The following is a 21,726-nucleotide window of genomic DNA, read 5'->3' as shown; positions in this document are numbered from 1 at the left end:
CGGCTGAGCAGTCAACGTAAAGTTTTAATAAATAAATGAACAAAACACAACATAAAACTGATTTCCAGCATAACACAAAACGCACACACACACAAGACTGCTGCGTGTCTCTCTCTCTCTCTCTCGAACTGGCACCCCCGGCTCTTCTTTATCCCTCTCCTGGCTGATTGGGCTGATTCAGCGCTGGGTGTCCATCGTTACGGCCTGGCCACGCCCTCCTCCTCATCACATTGAACTATTTGGTTCTGTTGGCACAGCAAATGTGTACATAAAAATGCGACTAGAATGTGGTTGTCTGTCTCCTGAATAACCAAACTGAAGTGGGTTGCACACTGGACATGTCTGGAGGACAACATTCGAAACAATTGTTTTCTATCAATGTACGCACACCTGTGCCCAGCTACGACTATGGAGGCTGCTCAAATTTCTGCTGCGCCACGGAGCGCAACTCACACAGTTTTCCATTAAATTAGACCCAAATCATTATTAAAGGACATAGATTATTTACTCAAGCCATCACTCTATAATATATTGTGCATACCTGTATGTTTCTTTCATATAGCCTGCACAATTTGTTTTCAGTCACAAGGTCTTTTGTGGTTTGACAGCTTGAACGAAGCTCATTCAGTGCTACAGATAATTGCATAATTAACGTAGCCATTTCAAATCTTTCAGTTCATGCAGTTACACCAGTTTCATACACTAACCTGCAAACTCATCAACATCACTTTGTTCAGTCTTGAAGAAGGGAAAAAACGTATGTGTGTAGCCTACTGTCTGCCACCTGAACCACATCGACGTGCCCTGTGTTTGATACCTGTGCCATCATTCAGAGCAGCTCATGAATTCTGCATAAAGATTTAGGCCTACCGCTTCTCAAGCACTTATTCTCGTGCTGTCTTCAGAGGCTCGCGCCACATTTCACATAAATATATACGAGGTATAAACAAGGGATCTTAAACTGATTGTGAACGTAAAGCGCTCCGGTTTCACTCTAATTTAAGGATCTTGTAATGGCAATTGTTCCTGAATCTTGGTCATTGCAGACTGTTCATTCATACACACAGTTTTAACACAGATATAACATTCTATTTCTGTGGAGATGATAAAAGGAAACGCAGAATCTCAGAGGTCTTCTTCATGAGAAATAAGGGCTTGTGGGCTTAGTCGGAGGGACTTTAAATAAAGTGAAAGAATTTAGGACAGAAATATTTAACTATTGCATTAAGTTTTATAAATATAATATAATATTGCTATTCAGGTTGGTGGGGTTCCAAAAAAACAACAGTGTGAATGTAAAATGGACCAAGACTAAAGTTGACTAAAGACGGAGAATATTTTGATATTTAAAACATTTTCTTTCATGTCATTTATAAATTTTAAAGCCTTAACGGGGAATCATATATCCCCATTTTATTAGTTGATTTATATACAGTACTGTGCAAAAGTCTTAGGCACATAAGATGTTTCCCAAAAACATTTGTCTTAAGATGTTTATTTATATCTGCTACTTTAGTGTGTCAATAGGAAATATACATTTTATACTCCCAAACATTCCCTTTACAAATAGAATAGAATAGAAGAACAGGGAGCCCTGCAACAGATGGCATGGTCCTCAAAGATCCCCCCATTGAACATTGTGTCAGTCTGAGATTACACAAAGAGACAGAAGTAATTGAGACAGCCTAAATAGATAGAAGAACTGTGGCAAATTCTTCAAGAAGCTTGGAACATCCTATCTGCCAACAACCAAGAAAAACTGTATCCAGGTGTAAGTAGGAGAATTGGTGCTGTTTTGAAGGCATAAGTGTTCACACCAAATATTGATTCAGCTTTTTTATGTTTACTGGACTTTGTATGACATTAATTGATTAATGAAAACTTTGTCATTATTTTTTAAGAAATCCTCACTTTGAAAGTTTTTCACAAGTGCCTAAAACTTTTGCACAGTTCTGTATTTAAAGTTAAATATAAAAAAAAAAAAAAAAAAAAATACTTTTTAAGGTGTAACAAATATGACAATTAATCGTGAAAGCCCTAGAAGAGACAATTAATCTTCATAGCCCTAAAACAGACAGTTAATCATCATAATCGCAATTATTAGTTTGACAATTAATCGTCAGCCAAATTTCATAATCGCTACAGCCCTACCGGAAAAGGTGTTTACACGCTGAGCGATTTATTTATTTATTTATTTATTTATTTTATTTTATTTTCTTAAAACATGTATGACCTTACTCCCATAAAGGAAAGCTGTTTAAGCTGTTTATATGACCTTGCACATTGTTGGCTTAAGAATTATTGTGTAATAATTATGCATTTAAATGAAAAAAACAGGTAGCATAAACCGATCTGCACTAGGGCTGTGTCGATACAATCAAATATCGATATATCACAATATATATATTTCTCATGATATTGTGTCAACACTTGAGATCCATGTATTAATATTTATATTAAACTATGTGCGTATTCATATAATTTAAAAAACAACAAATTTGGCACACTTTTACTTCCAAATCAATTTTATAAGCTCATTAAGAGACAAAAACGTTATGCTTCGAGCTACATGCTCTTCATCAGTCATCAGAATATAACTGAAATGTATCCAAATGAATTGGAATTGATTGGTAATCAAATCCAATTAAGATATCGTAATGTATTGCAATAAATAGAATTGTGACGTGTATTGCAATACCTATCGTATCGTGAGGTGCCAGCCGATACACAGTCCTAATCTGCACACATAGAATTGGGCCCATTAGCCCAATTTCGGCACCTTTACTGGCTTTTCTTACCGGCTTATCTAATGTTCACAAATGTTGTGCGCATTACTGTTTACATTTTGTTGTCAAACGCAGAGAATAATCCAGTCTGATTTCAGATCTCATGTAAACACGGTTTTCTGATTTTTGGTAGTGATCAGCATATTGCTGTGCATGTAAATGCACTCAGTGTTTACTGTTAACAGAGTAACCTTGGTAATAATGCATTTTAATGCAAATAAAAATATGTTTAGGCCTTGAAGATTACTCCTAAATCCTCTCTGGTAGGGAATCTTCATTAACACATTTCAGCCATAGAAACGCAACTGAATTCCACAAATTCAGTCTGTCATGTCAACTACACCTACACTGGAGCAAAGAGCGGCCAAGCCTCCCGCACCACCAAGCCCAGCTACATATCCAGTTTCTGTCCAGCTGCAGTTCAGAGAGAGAAATCTGTCGTCTTAATATAGCCTCACAGCTGTGATCCCAGAAAGAATGCAGGGCACAGTCATAAACTCAAGTCAGAATATCCTCCAGCCTAATCAATGTGCGTGTCATCGTCTTCCGAAGTGAGCTTTGATGTCCCCTACAAAGCCCGATCGCCATTGCCAAGATAAACAGAATTCTTTGGGTGTTGTGTGCGTCTTAGAACGGCTGGGATTGTTTTCACGCCACGCACACACCCCAATCATGTTATAATACAAAGTTTGCCGAGCTCCAGACCAACTAGACCAATGGCTGTCTGTGCAACATACAATCTTGGGTAGGAATCACGACCTGACCACAGAATGGGCCGTTAAACCCACACTCACGCTGAATCTGGTCTTGTTGCTTGGAATCGAAATGTTTCGTCCCTTCCCATGTTTGTGTCTGGTGTTTTGGGGAGTTTAGATTATATTTGGCGGCACAATAGCACTGCTTGACATTAATCTCTGGGTTCACCCAAAAATAGATATTCACCCAAAAATTTGCACTCTGTCATTATTTACTCAACATTGTGTCATTCCAAACCTGTATGACTTTGTCTTCTGTGGAACACAAAATGAGATGTTTTGAAGAATGTACTTGCTTCTGTTTTTCATACAGTACAAGTAAAGTGAATTGGCGACTTGCTCTGTTGAGCTTCAAAAATTTTGCAAAAGGGCTAGAAATGTGCACCAATTGACTCTGAAGCTTTATGATAGCTTTGTGTGAGAAACAGACCAAAATTTTAGTCGTTATTTGCTGATAACCTCTAGTGAGCTGTTAACTGTTAATCATTGTGTCACCCGATTCGTGAATGGATTATTCAGTTTTGTGAACCAAATAAACTGATTCATGGAAAAGATCTGACTCAAAAGAACGATTCGTTCAGACATCACTACTTCTGAAATAAGTTTTCGTGAATGCACCAACTATGGCGGATGTCAGGATTTTCAGTGAATAATGACTTAAATTTCAGTCTGTTCCTCACAAAGCTATTGTATCACTTCAGAAGACTTGGAATATAGCGCATAATGGTACTTAAGCATTCTTTTTGGAGCTTGAGGGCTCCAGTCCTTGTTCATTATAATTATAGGGAAAAGAGCAACCAGAATATTCTTCAGAATTTCTCATTCATAGAAGAAAGAAATCAAATGGGTTTGGAACGACATGAGAGTGAGTAAATGATGACAGAACTTTCATGTTTGGGTGAACTATCCCTTTAATGAGGATTCCTTGTTTGACACTGTTTGTACTTTTTGTGCTTTTTTTCATAGAACGGTGGTGATGCCTATTGCCAATGAGTTTGCTCCAGACGTTGTGCTGGTTTCTTCTGGTTTTGACGCTGTGGAGGGGCATCCACCACCTCTGGGAGGATACACGCTAACGGCCAAATGTAAGTATTCTCTCTTTTTCCCTGAACATAGGAGGAATCTCATGGGATAAGTCTGTCTTCCCACTCTTTAGGCTTCAGTGCAAAAAGATGAGTCATTGACACGCCTCTGTCCCACTCCTCCTCTCTCTCTCTTGTTTTCTCTCATTATTCATGTCTAAAAGCTTAATTTCAGTCAAATGTATCGTGCTAATGCCACAAAATCAAGAGACCACACTCATCTGTGTAAAGTCAAATCCCAAAGGGGAGGGATTGTTCCAGACACTCTCCAAGAATAAGGTACAAAGTAGAGCCTGAAAGTGTTTGTTTTTTGTTTTGTTTTTTTGCAACCATGGTACCAAATGTCTGAATACAGTTTAAACTAGGAGTGGGTAAAAATATTGATTTTCCAATACATCGCAATATTTATTTGAATGATCTCGACTTTGATTCTTAAATCTTAAGATCAATCTTTTATCTATGCGCAGCCCTCCACTACAATGAGAGGAAATCACTCGCATTTGCAACCAAATTTTGCTCTATGTGACTAAAATGTATTTATTCGGCAACTGCCTGGTAAATGTTTACATTTCACTCACCAGTAATTGTGTGGTATATTAGTGAAGTATTCAGCAGCGAGATCTTTTCACTGAGCAAGCTTCACTCATAAACACTCAACGGACGTCAAGGTTGTTACTGAAAAATCACTTCTATTAGGTTGTTTCTTACCAAGTGTTCCTATGCCTTTAAAAGACTTTGAATATGACACACGATTCGTATGGACTACTTTTATGAGACTTTTGAGTCCTCAGTCACTATCCACTGCCGCTGTATTGAAAAGAGGGACCGGGATAATCCTTCAAAGATCTCCTTTTGTGTTCGGCATAAGAAAGAAAGTCATATTGGTTTGGAGCGACATGAGGGTGAGTTAATTATTACAGATTTTAATTTTTTTTTTTTTTTACATTTTAAGTAATGGCACACTAGAGTGATACTGTATTTGTGGAATATGCCACCAGTAATCCTTTCTTAACTTTTTTTCCCATCTGCGCATAACATCAAGATGGCATTCCTGGCTTGTTTCTAAATCAAACATTTAACAATTATAGTACACTTGTTATTGGGGTCCAAAAGGCTGCTTTTATCCCATTAGTGGGCTTTGCTTATATCTTAAAGCCGACTCTTACAGATTACATCTCCTGGTAAAGGCTGAGAGTGCTTGAATACATGCACACTAATGTACAAACACTGTTCTGCTTTCACAGGGAGGGGGAGTCTGCTACACTTAAAACATTTGCCTAGAGTCTAAGAAAGGCAGGTTGTCCGGTCTGAATTGGTGCCATTCCTGCTGATAAAAGTAACTTTAAATCAGATTTCTTCCACCGGCTGATCTTAGAACAGCCCAATGACCTGTGACAGCATTGATTTTTCTTTTCCTGCATGCTTATCTTAAGAAAGATTACGTCAGCGTCAGGAAATAACCAGGGCGCTGGGCCAAAATAGCCTATAGTTTATACATAAAATGTGGGAGCAAAGTTATCTAACATTTGATATATTTCATAATATTCTAGTATGCCAATCTAGTTATTTGTTATGGGCCTTGATAGACATTGTAGTGACCTGTAGCTGTAAGATATCTGTATTTTTTAATTGTGTCGCTAATATGGAGTGGTTTTTGATGGAGAAAAAACCAACTAAAATCAGCTATTAAAAAAGCATTACTAACATCAATGATCTAACAATTGTAATAGTTGTCTATGAGGCCCCAAATTCTTGCAGGTGGTATAGCTGCCCATTCATCTTGGCAAAATGCCTCCAGGTCATCCCAAGTCTTTGGTTGTCTTGCATGAACCGCATATTTGAGATCTCCCCAGAGTGGCTCGATGATATTAAGGTCAGGAGACTGTGATGGCCACTCCAGAACCTTCACCTTTTTCTGCTGTAACCACTAGAGGGTCAACTTGGCCTTGTGCTTAGGGTCATTGTTGTGCTGGAAAGTCCAAGAGCGTCCCATGCGCAGCTTTCGTGCAGAAGAATGCAAATTGTCTGCCAGTATTTTCTGATAACATGCTGCATTCATCTTGCCATCAATTTTCACAAGATTCCCCGTGCCTTTAAAGCTCACACACCCCCAAAACATCAGTGAGCCACCACCATGCTTCACAGTGGGGATGGTATTCTATTCACTATAGGCCTTGTTGACCCCTCTCCAAACATAGCGCTTATGGTTGTGACCATAAAGCTCTATTTTGGTCTCGTCACTCCAAATTACAGTGTGCCAGAAGCTGTGAGGCGTGTCAAGGTGTTGTCGGGCATATTGTAACCGGGCTTTTTTGTGGCATTGTCACAGTAAAGGCTTCTTTCTGGCAGCTCGACCATGCAGCTCATTTTTGTTCAAGTTTCGTCGTATTGTGCTCCTTGAAGCAACCACACCGTCTTTTTCCAGAGCAACTTGTATTTCTCCTGAGGTTACCTGTGGGTTTTTCTTTGTATCCCGAACAATTCTTCTGGCAGTTGTGGCTGAAATCTTTCTTGGTCTACCTGATCTTGGCTTGGTATCAAGAGATCCCTGAATTTTCCACTTCTTAATAAGTGACTGAACAGTACTGACTGGCGTTTTCAAGGCTTTGGATATCTTTTTATATCCTTTTCCATCTTTATAAAGTTCCATTACCTTGTTATGCAGGTCTTTTGACAGTTCTTTTCTGCTCCCCATGGCTCAGTATCTAGCCTGCTCAGTGCATCCACGTGAGAGCTAACAAACTCATTGACTATTTATACACAGACACTAATTGCAATTTAAAAAGCCACAGGTGTGGGAAATTAACCTTTATTTGCCATTTAAACCTTTGTGTGTCACCTTGTGTGTCTGTAACAAGGCCAAACATTCAAGGGTATGTAAACTTTTGATCAGGGCCATTTGGGTGATTTTTTGTTATCATTATGATTTAAAAAGGAGCCAAACAACTATGTGATAATAAATGGCTTCATATAATCACTATCCGTAAATAAAAGTTTTTTTTGCATGATCAGTCATATTTTCAAAATCAATGCCAAAATTTCACAATTTCTGCCAGGGTATGCAAACTTTTGAGCACAAATGTATAACAGCCTATTTTGTATTTTTTTATTTTTTTATTTTTTTTTTTTTTTTTTTTTCCATTTCAGAATTTATTTCAGTTAATTGATTCAATTGAAGCATTTTGACAAATGGATGTCATGCTGTTTTTCTTTTTTTTTTCTTTTTTTTTTGGGTTTTATAGATATAAAAAGAAAATCCACCTTAAAGTAAATTCCAAGGGACAAATATCGCCCCTTAAAAAAAATGACCTACGATATAAGGTGTATAACTATTATGTACTTAAGCATTTGATACAATGTGCTTATTATGTATAGAGCTATAAATGCAGAATTAATGCAGAATTTTGCAGAACAACATGTACAGTATTTACACAACAGCTAGATTGTATTGTATGTATTTTACATTGTGTTAAATACGTTAATATATAGTGTGTATTGGGTTCTAAATAGCAGGACATCCTGTGTTGAGTTGAACTGGACAGTGTCTTCTCTAATAGGCTGTTTATCTGTATACAGAAAATCTTATCGGACAGAGTGTGTAGATGGGCTCTATCATGCCAGAGAAAAAATTAACAAAAGATATATTCATCTAAGAGGGCCCTATACTAAGAGTCGGCTGCATATATTCAAACAAAGATCAAAAGATGCCTGGAGCCAAAATACTAAGCAACATTTATTAAAGTCAAACCTGCCTCATATTATATGTTTGAGCCCTGTAAATTCAGAGTGCTGTCTCTTTTAAAAAGAAAATGTGATGTAATATTCCCTCTCTCTGTCTTTTCTTCATTCACTTGCTCCTTTGTTTGAGGGCCAGTAATCACAGTTTCTGGGTGAGCTCTAACCCCCACTTGCATTTCGTGTCTCCCCATTGGCAGGTTTTGGCTACCTGACCAAGCAGCTGATGGGACTGGCCGGCGGCCGGCTGGTGCTAGCCCTGGAGGGTGGTCACGACCTCACCGCCATTTGCGATGCCTCTGAAGCATGTGTTTCTGCTTTGCTTGGAAATGAGGTAAGAGCAGACTGCAGATCTGATGGGAGGGATGGACATGGCTTTATGAATGGAGGAAGAAATGGAGGGAAAATCCCAGGAGATCAGCAGTTACAGAAATACTCAAACCAGCCTGTCTGGCACCAACACTCATCCATGTGATTATCTAATCAGCCAATCGTGTGGCAGCATTGCAGTGCATAAAATCATGCAGATATGGGTCAGGAGCTTCAGTTAATGTTCACATCAATCATCAGAATGGGGAGAAAATGTGTTCTCAATGATTTGGACTGTGGCATGATTGTTGGTACCAGGCAGGCTGGTTTGAGTATTTCTGTAACTGCTGATCTCCTGGGATTTTCACACACAACAGTCTCTAGAATTTACTCAGAATGGTGCCAAAAACAAAAAACATCCCGTGAGCGGCAGTTCTGCGGATGGAAATGCCTTGTTGATGAGAGAGTTCAACAGAGAATGGCCTGAATGTTTCGAACTGACAAAGACTACGGTAACTCAGATAACCACTCTGTACAATTGTAGTGAGCAGAATAGCATCTCAGAAAGCTATTCTGAGATGCAGGTTGGCACTGTTTTGATGGTACGAGGGGGACCTACACAATATTAGGCAGGTGGTTTTAATGTTGTGGCTGATTGGTGTGTGTGTGTGTGTGTGTGTGTGTGTGTGTATATATATATATATATATATATATATATAGTGTAACGCTTTACTATTAGGTTTTATTTGTTAACATTAGTTAACTACATTAGCTAAAATGAAGTAACATTAAACAATAATTTCTCAATCTTGGTTAATGTTAATTGCAACAAATACTACTACTTATCATTAGTTAATGCATTATGAACTAACCATGAGCGATAACATATTTATACATTAACATGAACCAAGATTGATAAATGCTGTAAAAAATATTGTTCATTGTTAGTTCATGATACCTTATCCATTTACTAATGTTAACAAATAAAACCTTATTGTAAAGTGTTACCTTTTTTCATAAAACATTAAGATTCAATACTGTGCAATGTTTGCAACAAATAGTGTTTATTTTTTTTTAAAGTTGCATAACTAATTTGCAATAATTGCTTTCAATTATACAGCTATAAAGTAATTCCATACAGGACACTTGACAGGCATAGACACAACTTGGCAGGACACTGTCAGAACACTGTCAGCTTTGAACGTTGCGTGTTTTATCAAGTTAAAAATAGTTCAGGTTTCAAAAAAACGTCAAGTCCCCTGCATTCTGTTCCATTCTGTTACGTTTCATCTAATGCAAGAATGCATCCTCTGTGTAAAATCCTTTTTTCACTGACTTGCTCAGCAGCTCTACGTGCGTGTATACTGAATTAACGGCATAAATGCAGCACTGGCTCGACTGAGCAAGTGACAGTTCCTTTAACTGGCCCAAACCTCTTCACACTGCCCCCGGGTCATCGGCCATCCTCATTATTGAGCCCTGCCCTCTATCCTCCTACTCAGCTTTTAATATAAGGTGTCACAGACTAGATGTTTGTCAGGGTGTGTAGTTAGAAGAACTCCCTTTATGTTGGCAAACCACCAAGATTCCACAGTCACAGTCCAGTCTGAGAATGGGAGGGTAAGTATAGCTAACGGTTCACTGTCTGACACAGAAAAGCAAGTCAAATAAAGCTGTTAGGGATAAATCATCCACTTGACTCTTTGAATTTCAAGTCAAGTCATTTTTATTTGTATAGTGCTTTTCACAACACACATAGTTTCAAAGCAGCTTTACAGAAAATCGTGCATTAACAGAAAATGAAAGTGTAATATCTATAATGTCTTAGAGTCATCATTGTGTAGTTTGATTAAATATGATTGTAAAATGTGTATAGCAATTAAATAATTAAATAGTTAACTAATAATTGTATTTAGAACCCCTGTGAGCAAGCCGAAGGTGACTGTGGCAAAAACACAAAACTCCATCAGATGTTGGTTAATGGAGAAAAATAACCTTGGGAGAAACCAGGCTCACTGTGGGGGCCAGTTCCCCTCTGGCTAAAAAGCATGAATGTAATGCCAGTATTAATTATTGTGTGCAGTGCAAGTCATGGTTTAAAATTAGTAAACTAAGTAAGTGTTAAGGGTCAGTGTTTAAACAAAGATTTTGTAAGAACTGTAAGAGTAATGACTAATGTCTTTGAAGTTCATCCTGGATTAACTGCAGAAGTTCACATAGATGCATTGTCCTCTGTTAGTTGGCTAATGAAGGCTTTTATTAGCAATTCATTGATAGTCTATGTATTCCATTTCAAGAGTGTAGTCAGTCCATCAATAGACAAAGGTGATGCAGGCAGAGATCAGTGAATCATTAAATAATTTCTTTGCTGTTCTCATCTCTCATCTTCTCGCTCTCTGTCCCTGTCACTACTACTCTTTCTCTCTTTCATTCAAAGCCTTTCTAACTCTGAATCAAATGTACTCTCCATTCTTTTAGTTGTGCTGTCTGTTTCACCTCTCAAAAGTGGAAAGTGTGTCCAAGAGTTTAGTTTTACACTTGTATTTAATATGATTTCTTCACAGGAATTAATAGAGCCTTCATGCTGACTTTATAAAAATAGAGTGGTCAGTCATACTGTGTGTGATGATGTATTTGACAGAGTTGCATGTTAAAAACAGTTATAAGTGAGTTGACAGGCTTCAAGACTCAGAAAATGTGCATATTTTGAAAGACTGACATGCTGTGACCCAGGGGTATGCCCAAAATGAAAATTCTGTCATCATTTACTCACCTTCATGTCATTTCAAACCCATATGACTTTTTGTCTTCTATGGAACACAGAAGGTGATGTTTTAATGAATATTGTTGGTCGTATATTCAAAATGATAGCAGTGGATAGTGCCTTGTTTTAAGTTTTAAAAAAGGACCCAAAAGATTCATGAAAGTAGTCCATGCAGCTCATGCACCCTATTCCAAGTCTTCTGAAGGCATATGATTTTGGTTTTGGTGAGAAACAATCTGAAATTTAAGCAGGTTAACAGAGAACCTGCTAAAACCATTCACGCTGGCCCAATGTGCCTCTAAAACACTTTCAATAGCATCCTGTCTCCAGAATGGCCTGTGTGGATACCGACATCTACAATTGCGCTGATTTTATACGGCTTCCCAGAGGCTGGCTGTAGCTGGCCACTGGGAATAGAGAACAGAGCAGCGAGTGGAATGGTTTCGCCACTTTTTTTACCACCAGATGAGAGAGGACAGGCCTCGTTTCTGTTGTTATTGTAGCTCTTGAGACAAAACTGTAAATACATTCCTGGACCAGTAAAACATTTGCTGGCTTGACTCCATGTGGATTTCTGGAGATGATGATAAAATAAAACAATTAGGCATGGTGTTTTCTGTGTGACTTGTGTACCATGAATTAGATTTATGCCGTAGTAATTGTATGAGTGGAGTTTATGTATTTAGGGGGGCTTTTTGACACATTTTATTGATATGCATAGTAGTAGAGTGAGAAAGGAAATAGGAAAAGGTGTAGAGAGGGAAACATGGCCTGGCTGGACACCACTGGTCAATGTTTGCCAGATTCATGCATGCAATTATTTGCAATTGCATACTGGCGGTCTTAATGCAATAGCCATAATCGGTTTCCCTGCGCCAACATATGCCTTTGACTCAGGTCAGTGGAATGGTGAAGGCAGACTGGGAGTCAAGAGGCCTGCCTGGCACTCCCTTCAGTCTCCTATTTGCTCCATGGGAAGGTTTGTTGTCATAGCATGAAAAGCAAAGAGAGGAGACAGAGTTATCGATTATGACTAGGGAAAAGGATTGACTTTCCTACGTATCGTGATCTTCATTTGAACGACCTCAGTATCGATCCTTAAACTTTGTAACTACTAGGACGTGGCCGGGCCGTGATGTTGCACGGCCAGCACTGAATCAGCTGATCAGCAGGAGAGCGAGATAAAGGGGATCCGTAGGTGCCAGTTCGAGACGCGCGCGACCGCGTTGCATGTGTTTCTGTGGATCAGAACAACCTCAGGATTTGGTATAATTGACAAAAATTCACATATCACCATCATTATCATGCCTGCTTTATTAAGACCCATTCGCCCCACAGCTGCTGTTGGTAGATTCGAAGTGATGTCGCGGTAATTTAATCTACAGAGTGCAGTCTCTCGAGAGATGCACAAAGTTAAAGTGGCATCTCGCGCTCGCCCTCTCTTCCCTTTTAGCTTTCAAGACATTGCCATTGCTGCCCATCTGAAAGCAGTTAGCTTCACACATCTCTCAGACAGGGTCAATGATGGCACGAGAGACACAGGCAGACTTAAAGTAATCAAAGGAAATTGGGAACCACATAATACAGAGGAAGTGTATGTCATAAAGTGATTTTACAGTGGATACTATGAAGAACCAGCTATCCCATGGCTTTGGACACTCAGAACAACTTTTTAACTGAAGACGACTCTGGAGCAAACACTGTTTCATGCATGCGCATTGTTTTAAAATGCAAAGATTTCACTGGCTCGACTTAATACAGCACAAAAGTGCCCGCCCACTTTTTCAGGCATCTTGGTTCCGGAAGTAATTTTCCCATTCATTTTTTTCCACAGGGATTTCATAAAATCCTTCAGAAGAGTTCTAAGCCATGTACCAAACTAACTAGTTCTAAGTTGAATTACAACATTACAGACTGTGATTTGAAACAAAAAATTATTTGAAAGTCTGACAAAATGACAAAGTTACAGGACTGTGTACTGAACATACGTATGTCATGAGGGAATGAACTACAATCCCATGAAACATTGTGGACAGCGTAATCAAGTTTAAAATGACAGAAAATATCAAACTATTGATTAAAGTTGTTGGTTATAAATGCAGAAACAACTTATTGTAAGTTTAGTGCAAACTATTAAGATATTTACAAAAATATAAGTAGTTTGAGATTGTAGTGAAACCGACTCGCTTGTGTCACTCACAGATCATGGAAGTGGGAGGTCACTGCAAAGATCTTTTGGTGCGCTTTGTTCGCAGTGATTCTCTGATTGGTGGATCTTTCCCTTTAGGATCATGGGTAGTGTAGTTTCTAACTAGGATTTCTACTACTAAAGTGTTTTTTTTTTTTTTTTTTTTTTTAATGAAGTTGAAATAATGTGAACTGATGGCGTCAACAGAAGCATATACCATCGGAATATGGTATCGATAAAAATCAGTTTCACCTTTTGAGAAAATAAATTGCATTTTTACTTCCGGAACCCAACTTTTGATATGAATAGCCCATTGTGAATTTTTTGCTGCAGTGCTCCAAATATGAAAATTGGTGGCCTAGTTTAGATACACGTTACTTGTTTTTCATGGCACCCATTCAGAGGGTCTTGACAGTTCAGCGAAATGGTCATTTGATGACCCATGCAAGATGCCACAAAGGACCCAAAAAGAGAAGCCAAAGGCCAGATAGTAGATATTAAGAAACAAGAGCACAGACTGTAATCAGTATTGCAGGAAGCAGGTGTTTTATCATTGCATTGAAGCCCACATTGTAACAGAGGTTAAGTTCAGGGCAGTGAGTAGATGATGTAGATAGAGCTCGAGAGGTTTGAAGAGCAGGTTGCTTGCATGTTTGAACTGGTGTCTCATGGGATAACAGGTGCTTTAGCTTACCCAAACCTCTCAACTCGCCTGGAACAATATGAGAGTAAGCAAATACTGACAAAAAAATTTTGTTTTTGGGTGAATTATCCCTTTAAATGACTGGGCTAGTATGAGAAATGCACTTCCTCTTTTAAAAAGAACAAGTCACTGTTATAATAAGGATCGTGTTTCCTTTGAAAATTAGTCATATTCTCTCAGTTTTAAGCATTAGGTTTTGGTGAGTAATCAAAGGTCTGACTGGTTAAATAGCTCATGAATGTTGCTTTGGCTCTGACGTCATTCAGCCTTGAACCCATGAATTGTTGATGGATGTGTGCAAGCACATGTTGCTCTCCAAATTGTGGTCATTAGCAATTATATGATAAACAGTGTCCTAATAGGCTAATTGTTGCCAGTCACCAATGAAGTTCCCCCTGTGTTTACCCATCAGCTACAGTAAACATGCAAGCTTTTAGCTATGATGCCTGAGGTTAAAATTCCATAATCCGCTTTTGGTAAAACATGAGGACTGTTTGCCAGGTCACTGCAAAAATACAAGTTTGCAGTGTGAAAGTACCCTGAAACTTTATCAGATCTGTCAGGCCTGGTCATGTGTATTCTAGCAAAATAACAACAGTCAGAGCCCCTGTTAATGGGCCTGCCAAGAGACAAATACTCATCTAAATATTAATAAGTACAGTCTTGACAGCATGAAATAGGTATTATTTTAAAGCTTAGAAGCTGTACTTTACAATGCATGAAGGCATTATGACCAAAACTGAACAAGTGCTTTGAAATTTGCAGACAAATCAGAAATGTTCCATTCTGATAATTTATTTACAAATTTGCACTGTATATATTATTGTAATCGGTAGAAACATCAAACTGATCAAATAGTCATATGTCATTGGAAAGCTCTCTAAGTACATGTCTTTTACTTACATGTTACATGTGAACAGATGTTGCTTATATGCCACGTTTTCGCTTATAACTTCACGAAAAATAAACAGAATATACAATTTAAACAATGTGCCATCTGGCTAAAAACACGTTAGCTTTCCTGGATCAGATGACTTCATCAGAAATTATCTAGTAAGTTGTCCAGCAACATGGAACACTACACCAATCGTATTAGGTTTCAGATCGCTGCAACCAGAGTGAAAGTCATCCAAATATGGGCAGAGAGGATTGTTTAATCTAAGATCATATGGCCACCAGGAAATGGTGCCAAGTACATGACACAGACTCGATGGCTTAAATGACAGAATGGAACTGAATGAGATCTCAATACTCATGCCTCCATGCTTTGGATAGGGAGCATACCTTTAGTCATTGTTTTATTTGCATGTGTAGATAGTTCTTATGTACTATTATTATGTTTTATTTGTTTGGAGAGGCTTTTGGACACTTGAAGACATTTTTGGACACTAGGATGAAGTACACGTGTGTGTGTGTGTGTGTGTGTGTGTGTGTGTGTGTGTGTGTGTGTGTGTGATTTCTCATAATTTATCATAATCTATATCATTACAAAATTTGAATAGTTTTCTTTAAAATGATACCAAACAACTGACCCTCTTTGGGGTTTTTTGTTTTTTTAAAGCCTTTAATTTTGGGCATTGCACTGAAACAGAAAATCTTTAAAAACTCTTTCAGAGCTTAAGGGTTAAAGGAATAGGTCAGCTAAAAATGACAATTGTCATTATTTACTCACCGTAACCTGTTCCAAAATGCATTGTGTTTGTTTCTTGTATGGAACATACAGTAATTATTATTATTATTATTTTTTTTTTATGGATATCGTGTCCATCTTGTCAGTACAATGGCAATTGATAGCAACTCACTTTAAAGCTTAAAAAGGACCCAAAAGTACCGTAAAAAAAAAGTTCATGCGACTCGTGCATCATAGCTTGTTCACAGTAGCATGAGTGTTCACGAGGTGGAGTGTTCATGCCAGAACTGTTTAGCGCTTAACGCCACTACTTCTTGTGTGAACACACGGATCACTGTGAATGAGCTTCTCTCATCGTGCTCATGCTCATGCACTTGGAATATCGTATGGATTTTTTGATACTTTTGGGTCCTTTTTAAGCTTTAAATGGAGGCACTATAAGCTGCTGTTCTATTGAAAAGACATTTAGGTGAACTATTCCTTTAATGTTTGACGTAAAAGTAACATTTTCTCAAATCATTTTGCTTTCTTGCTCTTCAGGGTACTCGGTTAAACAGTCTTTTGGTAACCCTGTTTTGCATCCCGCCCGAAGTTCAGTTGGCTTCCATTAATGCACATTTAAAGGACATGCCCCATTCTCAACAGACAGAATTTACAGTATATTTCTTCAGGCAGGTTGACATGAACCGTCCTAACAAAAGCTTTTCTTTATCCTGGAGAACGCGAGGGCCCTCACGCTCAGGCTACGAGTGAGGGGGAAAATCAAATAAATCCCACTGTCATTGTGTTTGCCGGCAACTGGCATGTGTTTCATACCTGCCAGGCAGCTTAGCGTGCGCTGACAAGACCTATTAAAGTTTATAGAAGTGCGGCAGGGCCGTCCGTCACAATGACGGAAAGATCTACCCCTTCCCCCTCAGCCAGTGCCAGGGCAGGAGAGGGTCGCAGTCGCAGCGGGGTTGGGGAGCTGAAAAGGGGCGGCTGAACCGAGAGGATTCCTGAGGGAGCGTTCCAGGGAGACAAGCGCTGACCTACAGTAAAACCACACAGCAGGAAAGTGTGAATGAATGACCAGCTGGCCTCAAATACTCAGACTTTTCACCCCTCTCCATGGGACTGCTGCCTTGAAGTTACATCGGAATGATTGTATTTACAGAGATGAACTCAACCATAGTGTCGTAATTACTAGTGGAAACTTTAAATTTTACTATCTGAATTTGAATCAGTCGTGGGCTGGGCTTCTGGGGCTTCAGCTACAAGTGTTTTCCGTAAAGCCCGAATGGTTTTATAATCTTTTAGTGATTTCAGAAGTACAGTGCTTTGGTATCAGTTGATACTAGAACATATTATACTTCAATATTTTAACTATATATTTTAATATTAAGAAATATACATGTAAATGAATGATACCTGTTTTGCCACAGTAGCGATAAAACCAAATAACACCTTAATCTATATATGACACCAAAGTACACATATGCTGTCTTGTTGTCAGCTGCTTTCCAGCGCTCATGTAAGTGTGTGCATGCAAGACAAGTGCTCGCTATATGCGATTGCGGCTGTGTGTCTGGTCAGCATTCCTGTCTTGGTGAGATATTGAAAACTGTGTTGAGTGGGTCCATTCAGATCCAGTACATACCAAATATTAAGATATACACTGGTGGCCAGAATTTGGAATAATGTTCCAATTTTGCTCTAATGGAAAGAAATTGGTTCTTTTATTCACCAAAGTGGCATTCAACTGATGACAATGTATAGTCAGGACATTAATAACGTGAAAAATTACTATTACAATTTGAATTTTTTTTTTAAAGAACTTCTTAAACTGCTTCAAGGAGTTCTCATAAAAAAGTCCTCCACGTGCAGCAGTGACAGCTTTGCAGATCCTCGGCATTCTAGCTGTCAGTTTGTCCAGATACTCAGGTGACATTTCACCCCACACTTCCAGTAGCACTTGCCATAGATGTGGCTGTCTTTTCAGGCACTTCTCATGCACCTTACAGTCTAGCTGATCCCACGAAAGCTCAATGGGGTTAAGATCCATAACACTCTTTTCCAATTAAATGTTGTCAAATGTCTGTGTTTCTTTGCCCACTCTAACCTTTTCTTTATGTTTTTTCTGTTTCAAAAGTGGCTTTTTCTTTGCAGTTCTTCCCATAAGGCATGCACCCCTGAGTCTTCTCTTTACTGTTGTACATGAAACTGGTGTTGAGCGGGTAGAATTCAATGAAGCTGTCAGCTGAGGACATGTGAGGCGTCTATTTCTCAAACTAGAGACTCTGATGTACTTATCCTCTTGTTTAGTTGTACATCTGGCCTTCCACATCTCTTTCTGTCCATGTTAGAGCCAGTTGTCCTTTGTCTTTGAAGACTGTAGTGTACACCTTTGTATGAAATCTTCCGTTTTTTGGGGCAGTTTCAAGCACTGTATAGCCTTCATTCCTCAAAACAATGATTGACTGATGAGTTTCTAGAGAAAGCACTTTCTATTTTGCCATTTTTGACCTTAAGACATGCCAGTCTATAGCATACTGTGGCAACTCAAAAACAAACACAAAGACAATGTTAAGCTTAATTTAAGGAACCAAATAGCTTTCAACTGTGTTTGATATAATGGCAAGTGATTTTGTAGTACCAAATTAGCAATTTAGCATGATTACTCAAGGATAAGTTGTTGGAGTGATGGCTGCTGGAAATGGGGCCTGTCTAGATTTGATCAAAAATGACTTTTTTCAAATAGTGATGGTGCTGTTTTTTTTTTTATATCAGTAATGTCCTGACCATACTTTGTGATCAGTTGAATGCCACTTTGGTGAATTAAAGTACCAATTTCCTTCCGAAACAGCAAAATCTGTACATTATTCCAAACTTTTGGCCGCCAGTGTATAACCCTGAAAACAAAGAGTAATATATACAGATGTGCTCGAGGAATTTGCAAACTTTAAGTCAAGAGCCACGACGCTGTTTTTTAGAAACACCCTAATGGATTAGCTGTTGAAGACAATAATTTGATGCAATACCTCAGTAACTGTGTTATATATTTTCACGAAACTTTAAACGTATCATTGCCCAGAGATTACCACGTACATTTGTTTACAGCGCTATATGTTTGTCAAAAAGTTTATAACAATTAGTTATTTAAAAAAATTCTCATTGAAGGTGCTATGACATGAGTTAATATTCTGCAACTTGGATGACATGCAGTGAAGATGTTGCTGTTATAGTGCTGTTAGTAACTCCTTACTCAGCGATCCTGAGGAACTTGGGTTCTGTGTATAAAACACATTTCTATTACATGTGTATGTATGTGTACATGTAGGAGAACGATGCTCTCATGATGAAATTAAGAATGTCTGTATATGTCCCCCAACAGGACAGAGGAGGAGCCCATGGAAGAGGAACCTTCCATGGGCAAAATAACTTTGCCATATCTAGCAACAATTATTATCTCGTAAGCGCCTATTTTAGTCTATTTGCAGCCTGCTATCTTCTAAACTAACTTTTCAAAGAGCACCCGAAGAATGAATATAAAACTGTCAATTGTACACAGTGTGCGTCGAATTACGGAAAGCCGATAGGGACGTTATAGTGGGGGGGGTTTTAATCACGTTCTTAAGTACATAGTTTTAAAAGCGTGCCATTTCTGATCATCATATGTATGAGACAAAAGTTAGAGGGACCTTTTAGTTTTAGTTTCAGTTATATGTAAAGATTTACTATATAAATAGAAATAAGATTTCCTATCTCACAGATGTAGGATTTAATGTAAAGTGTATTATATTTATATATATCATCAAAGGATGGCCCCATACAGTATGTATCCAAAGAGATCTGGGCTAAGCCCCAAATGTCCACTGACCCTAGAACCAGCCCCGGTGTCAATTAAAGAATCATGGTGGGCACAAATTGGTATTGGCCATAAACTAATTTGTACAGTCAACATTGTCAATGAAAAGGGATGGTTTACCCCAAAATTTGAATTCCATCTAATTTACAGTACTTGTTTTTCCAAACCTGTATGACTTTCATCTGTAGGTTTTAAAAACCTTCAAAAATCAAGTTTGAATACAATCATTATCTTTCACTTTCGTTTATTGCTGCTAGTGGCGCAGAAATGGCACAGTTTACCTTCCACATTTTTTTGTCAATGTTGACTTTAAATTTTTGTTTATATGGATTTTGTGTACTTGTGTTGAAGAATAGACATCAAGCTTATCAGAAAATACTACTTGTGAGGCGACTGGCTTGTGTGAGCAAACTACATTTTCAGTCATTGTCTTTGGTAGTATGATAATGATAAAATACTAAAAAATGCAAAATTGCTCTATGCGCATGCTTTGCACCTAGTTTGGTTGCATTAGCGCTTGATAAGCTTCCTGTCTTTGTCGGAATGTGAAAAGGAGTGAAAGAATTGTGAGGTTGCCTAGTCCTTTCCTTTTATTCAGACCAAAATCACTTAAATCACATCATAATTCCGATTTCCGAACTCGTAAGTAGGACCTTCACAGGAAGACTTGAAGGCAGCACACATATGATTGTGGGCTTCTACCAAGCTTGGAATAAGCACTCCACCTCTGAGTAGATTGCCAATTGCTCCCACAAAATAAATGTCAGTGAGACATGACCCACCACAAGACTTTACTTTCCTCAGAACAAACACTTTATTCAGAATGTGTTGCAGTACTTGTTGAAGGAAGCATGAGAGGTGTTGGGTGTGCGCTATCTTCTCAGAGCTGTTATGGTACATCCATTAGATTTCAGTGTGTGAGGTGCCAGTGGCTGAACAAGGCTCTCTTTTGTCCAGTGCGAGAGCGTTGTGTCTGGCAACCCTGGATCTTGGCCTTATACTGCACTTGCTCTTGTTTGGCGTTCCGCCTGATGCCCGAGGTTCTGAAAGGCAATGGCAGTCTTCCACTAGCTCAGCAACACACTCATGCATTTCAACGAAAGGGTTTGTCTGCTTGCCTGTCTGAAGTCAGCACGGTGTGGAAATCTTAGTGTACTGTCAGTGCCGTGACCTTGCAGTTAGCACATTGAACTTCGGTGCTCATGTGGGCAGTGAAAGTTTGAATTCGGCTCACATCTTTTCCCGATCCCATTCACCCTTCTTTTCCTCATCATTTCTCCTTTCTGAAATTTGCTGAGAAGTTTATGCATAGTTGACTGCAGTCTTAGCTACAGTGTTCATCTCTCTGTCTGAGTATGCATACCACAATGTGCAATAGTTGAAAATTTAAAGGAGGGACATCAGCTAAGGAAGTGCTTGTAATATACTTTGCACAATGCCTAGGCCAAGAGCAGTCCAATCAACTTGTATATATGCTGGATGAAGTCGAGCTACAATTGCATTATCTAGGTCTGTTAGTCCGACTTTGCAAAAATTGAACTGGTAGAATTAGTTGGACTAAAAAGCTTTAAAATGACTGAAATTGAACATTTAAAGTGCATTTAAACATACTTTGTGTTTATGAGAGGAATAGGACAGTGCGTGTTCTTAGTATGTGGGTGATTGTGTTAGAAATGCCAAGGGGGTTTGATATGTCCATGTGTCGTGCCAGCAGGATTAAAGTTTCCGTCTCCTCAGACGGCCTTCAGTCCCCCTGCCCTCGTCTTATTTGTTTTAATTAAACCAAAGCTTCTTTGCTCTCTCCCTCTCCTCTTGCTATATTCACTCCATCCTGTTTTCATAAATTATTTTTACTCTTCTTTGTCATGCAAATGCTTTATGAAGGGTGAATGACAGCATGCATGCCTTTGTCTTCGTCTTTTATGTT

General features: G+C 38.6%; 1 protein-coding gene across 4 annotated transcripts in view; it reads left to right on the top strand.

The window, feature by feature from the left end:
- LOC127447372 (histone deacetylase 4-like) overlaps window positions 1–21,726 on the top strand; it is a 293,038-nt gene that overhangs the window by 260,393 nt on the left and 10,919 nt on the right. For all 4 annotated transcript variants that reach the window (XM_051709200.1, XM_051709199.1, XM_051709201.1 and 1 more), the window contains 2 exons: window positions 4,508–4,626; window positions 8,559–8,692. In XM_051709200.1, coding sequence (XP_051565160.1) covers window positions 4,508–4,626; window positions 8,559–8,692 — 253 coding nt within the window. The remainder of the gene's footprint in view (window positions 1–4,507; window positions 4,627–8,558; window positions 8,693–21,726) is intronic.

Source organism: Myxocyprinus asiaticus, chromosome 10, assembly GCF_019703515.2.
Source record: "Myxocyprinus asiaticus isolate MX2 ecotype Aquarium Trade chromosome 10, UBuf_Myxa_2, whole genome shotgun sequence".
In the NCBI taxonomy this organism is placed as follows: domain Eukaryota; kingdom Metazoa; phylum Chordata; class Actinopteri; order Cypriniformes; family Catostomidae; genus Myxocyprinus; species Myxocyprinus asiaticus.
The sequence above is the reverse complement of the archived record's forward strand: the minus strand, read 5'-3'. Positions and strand labels throughout refer to the sequence as shown.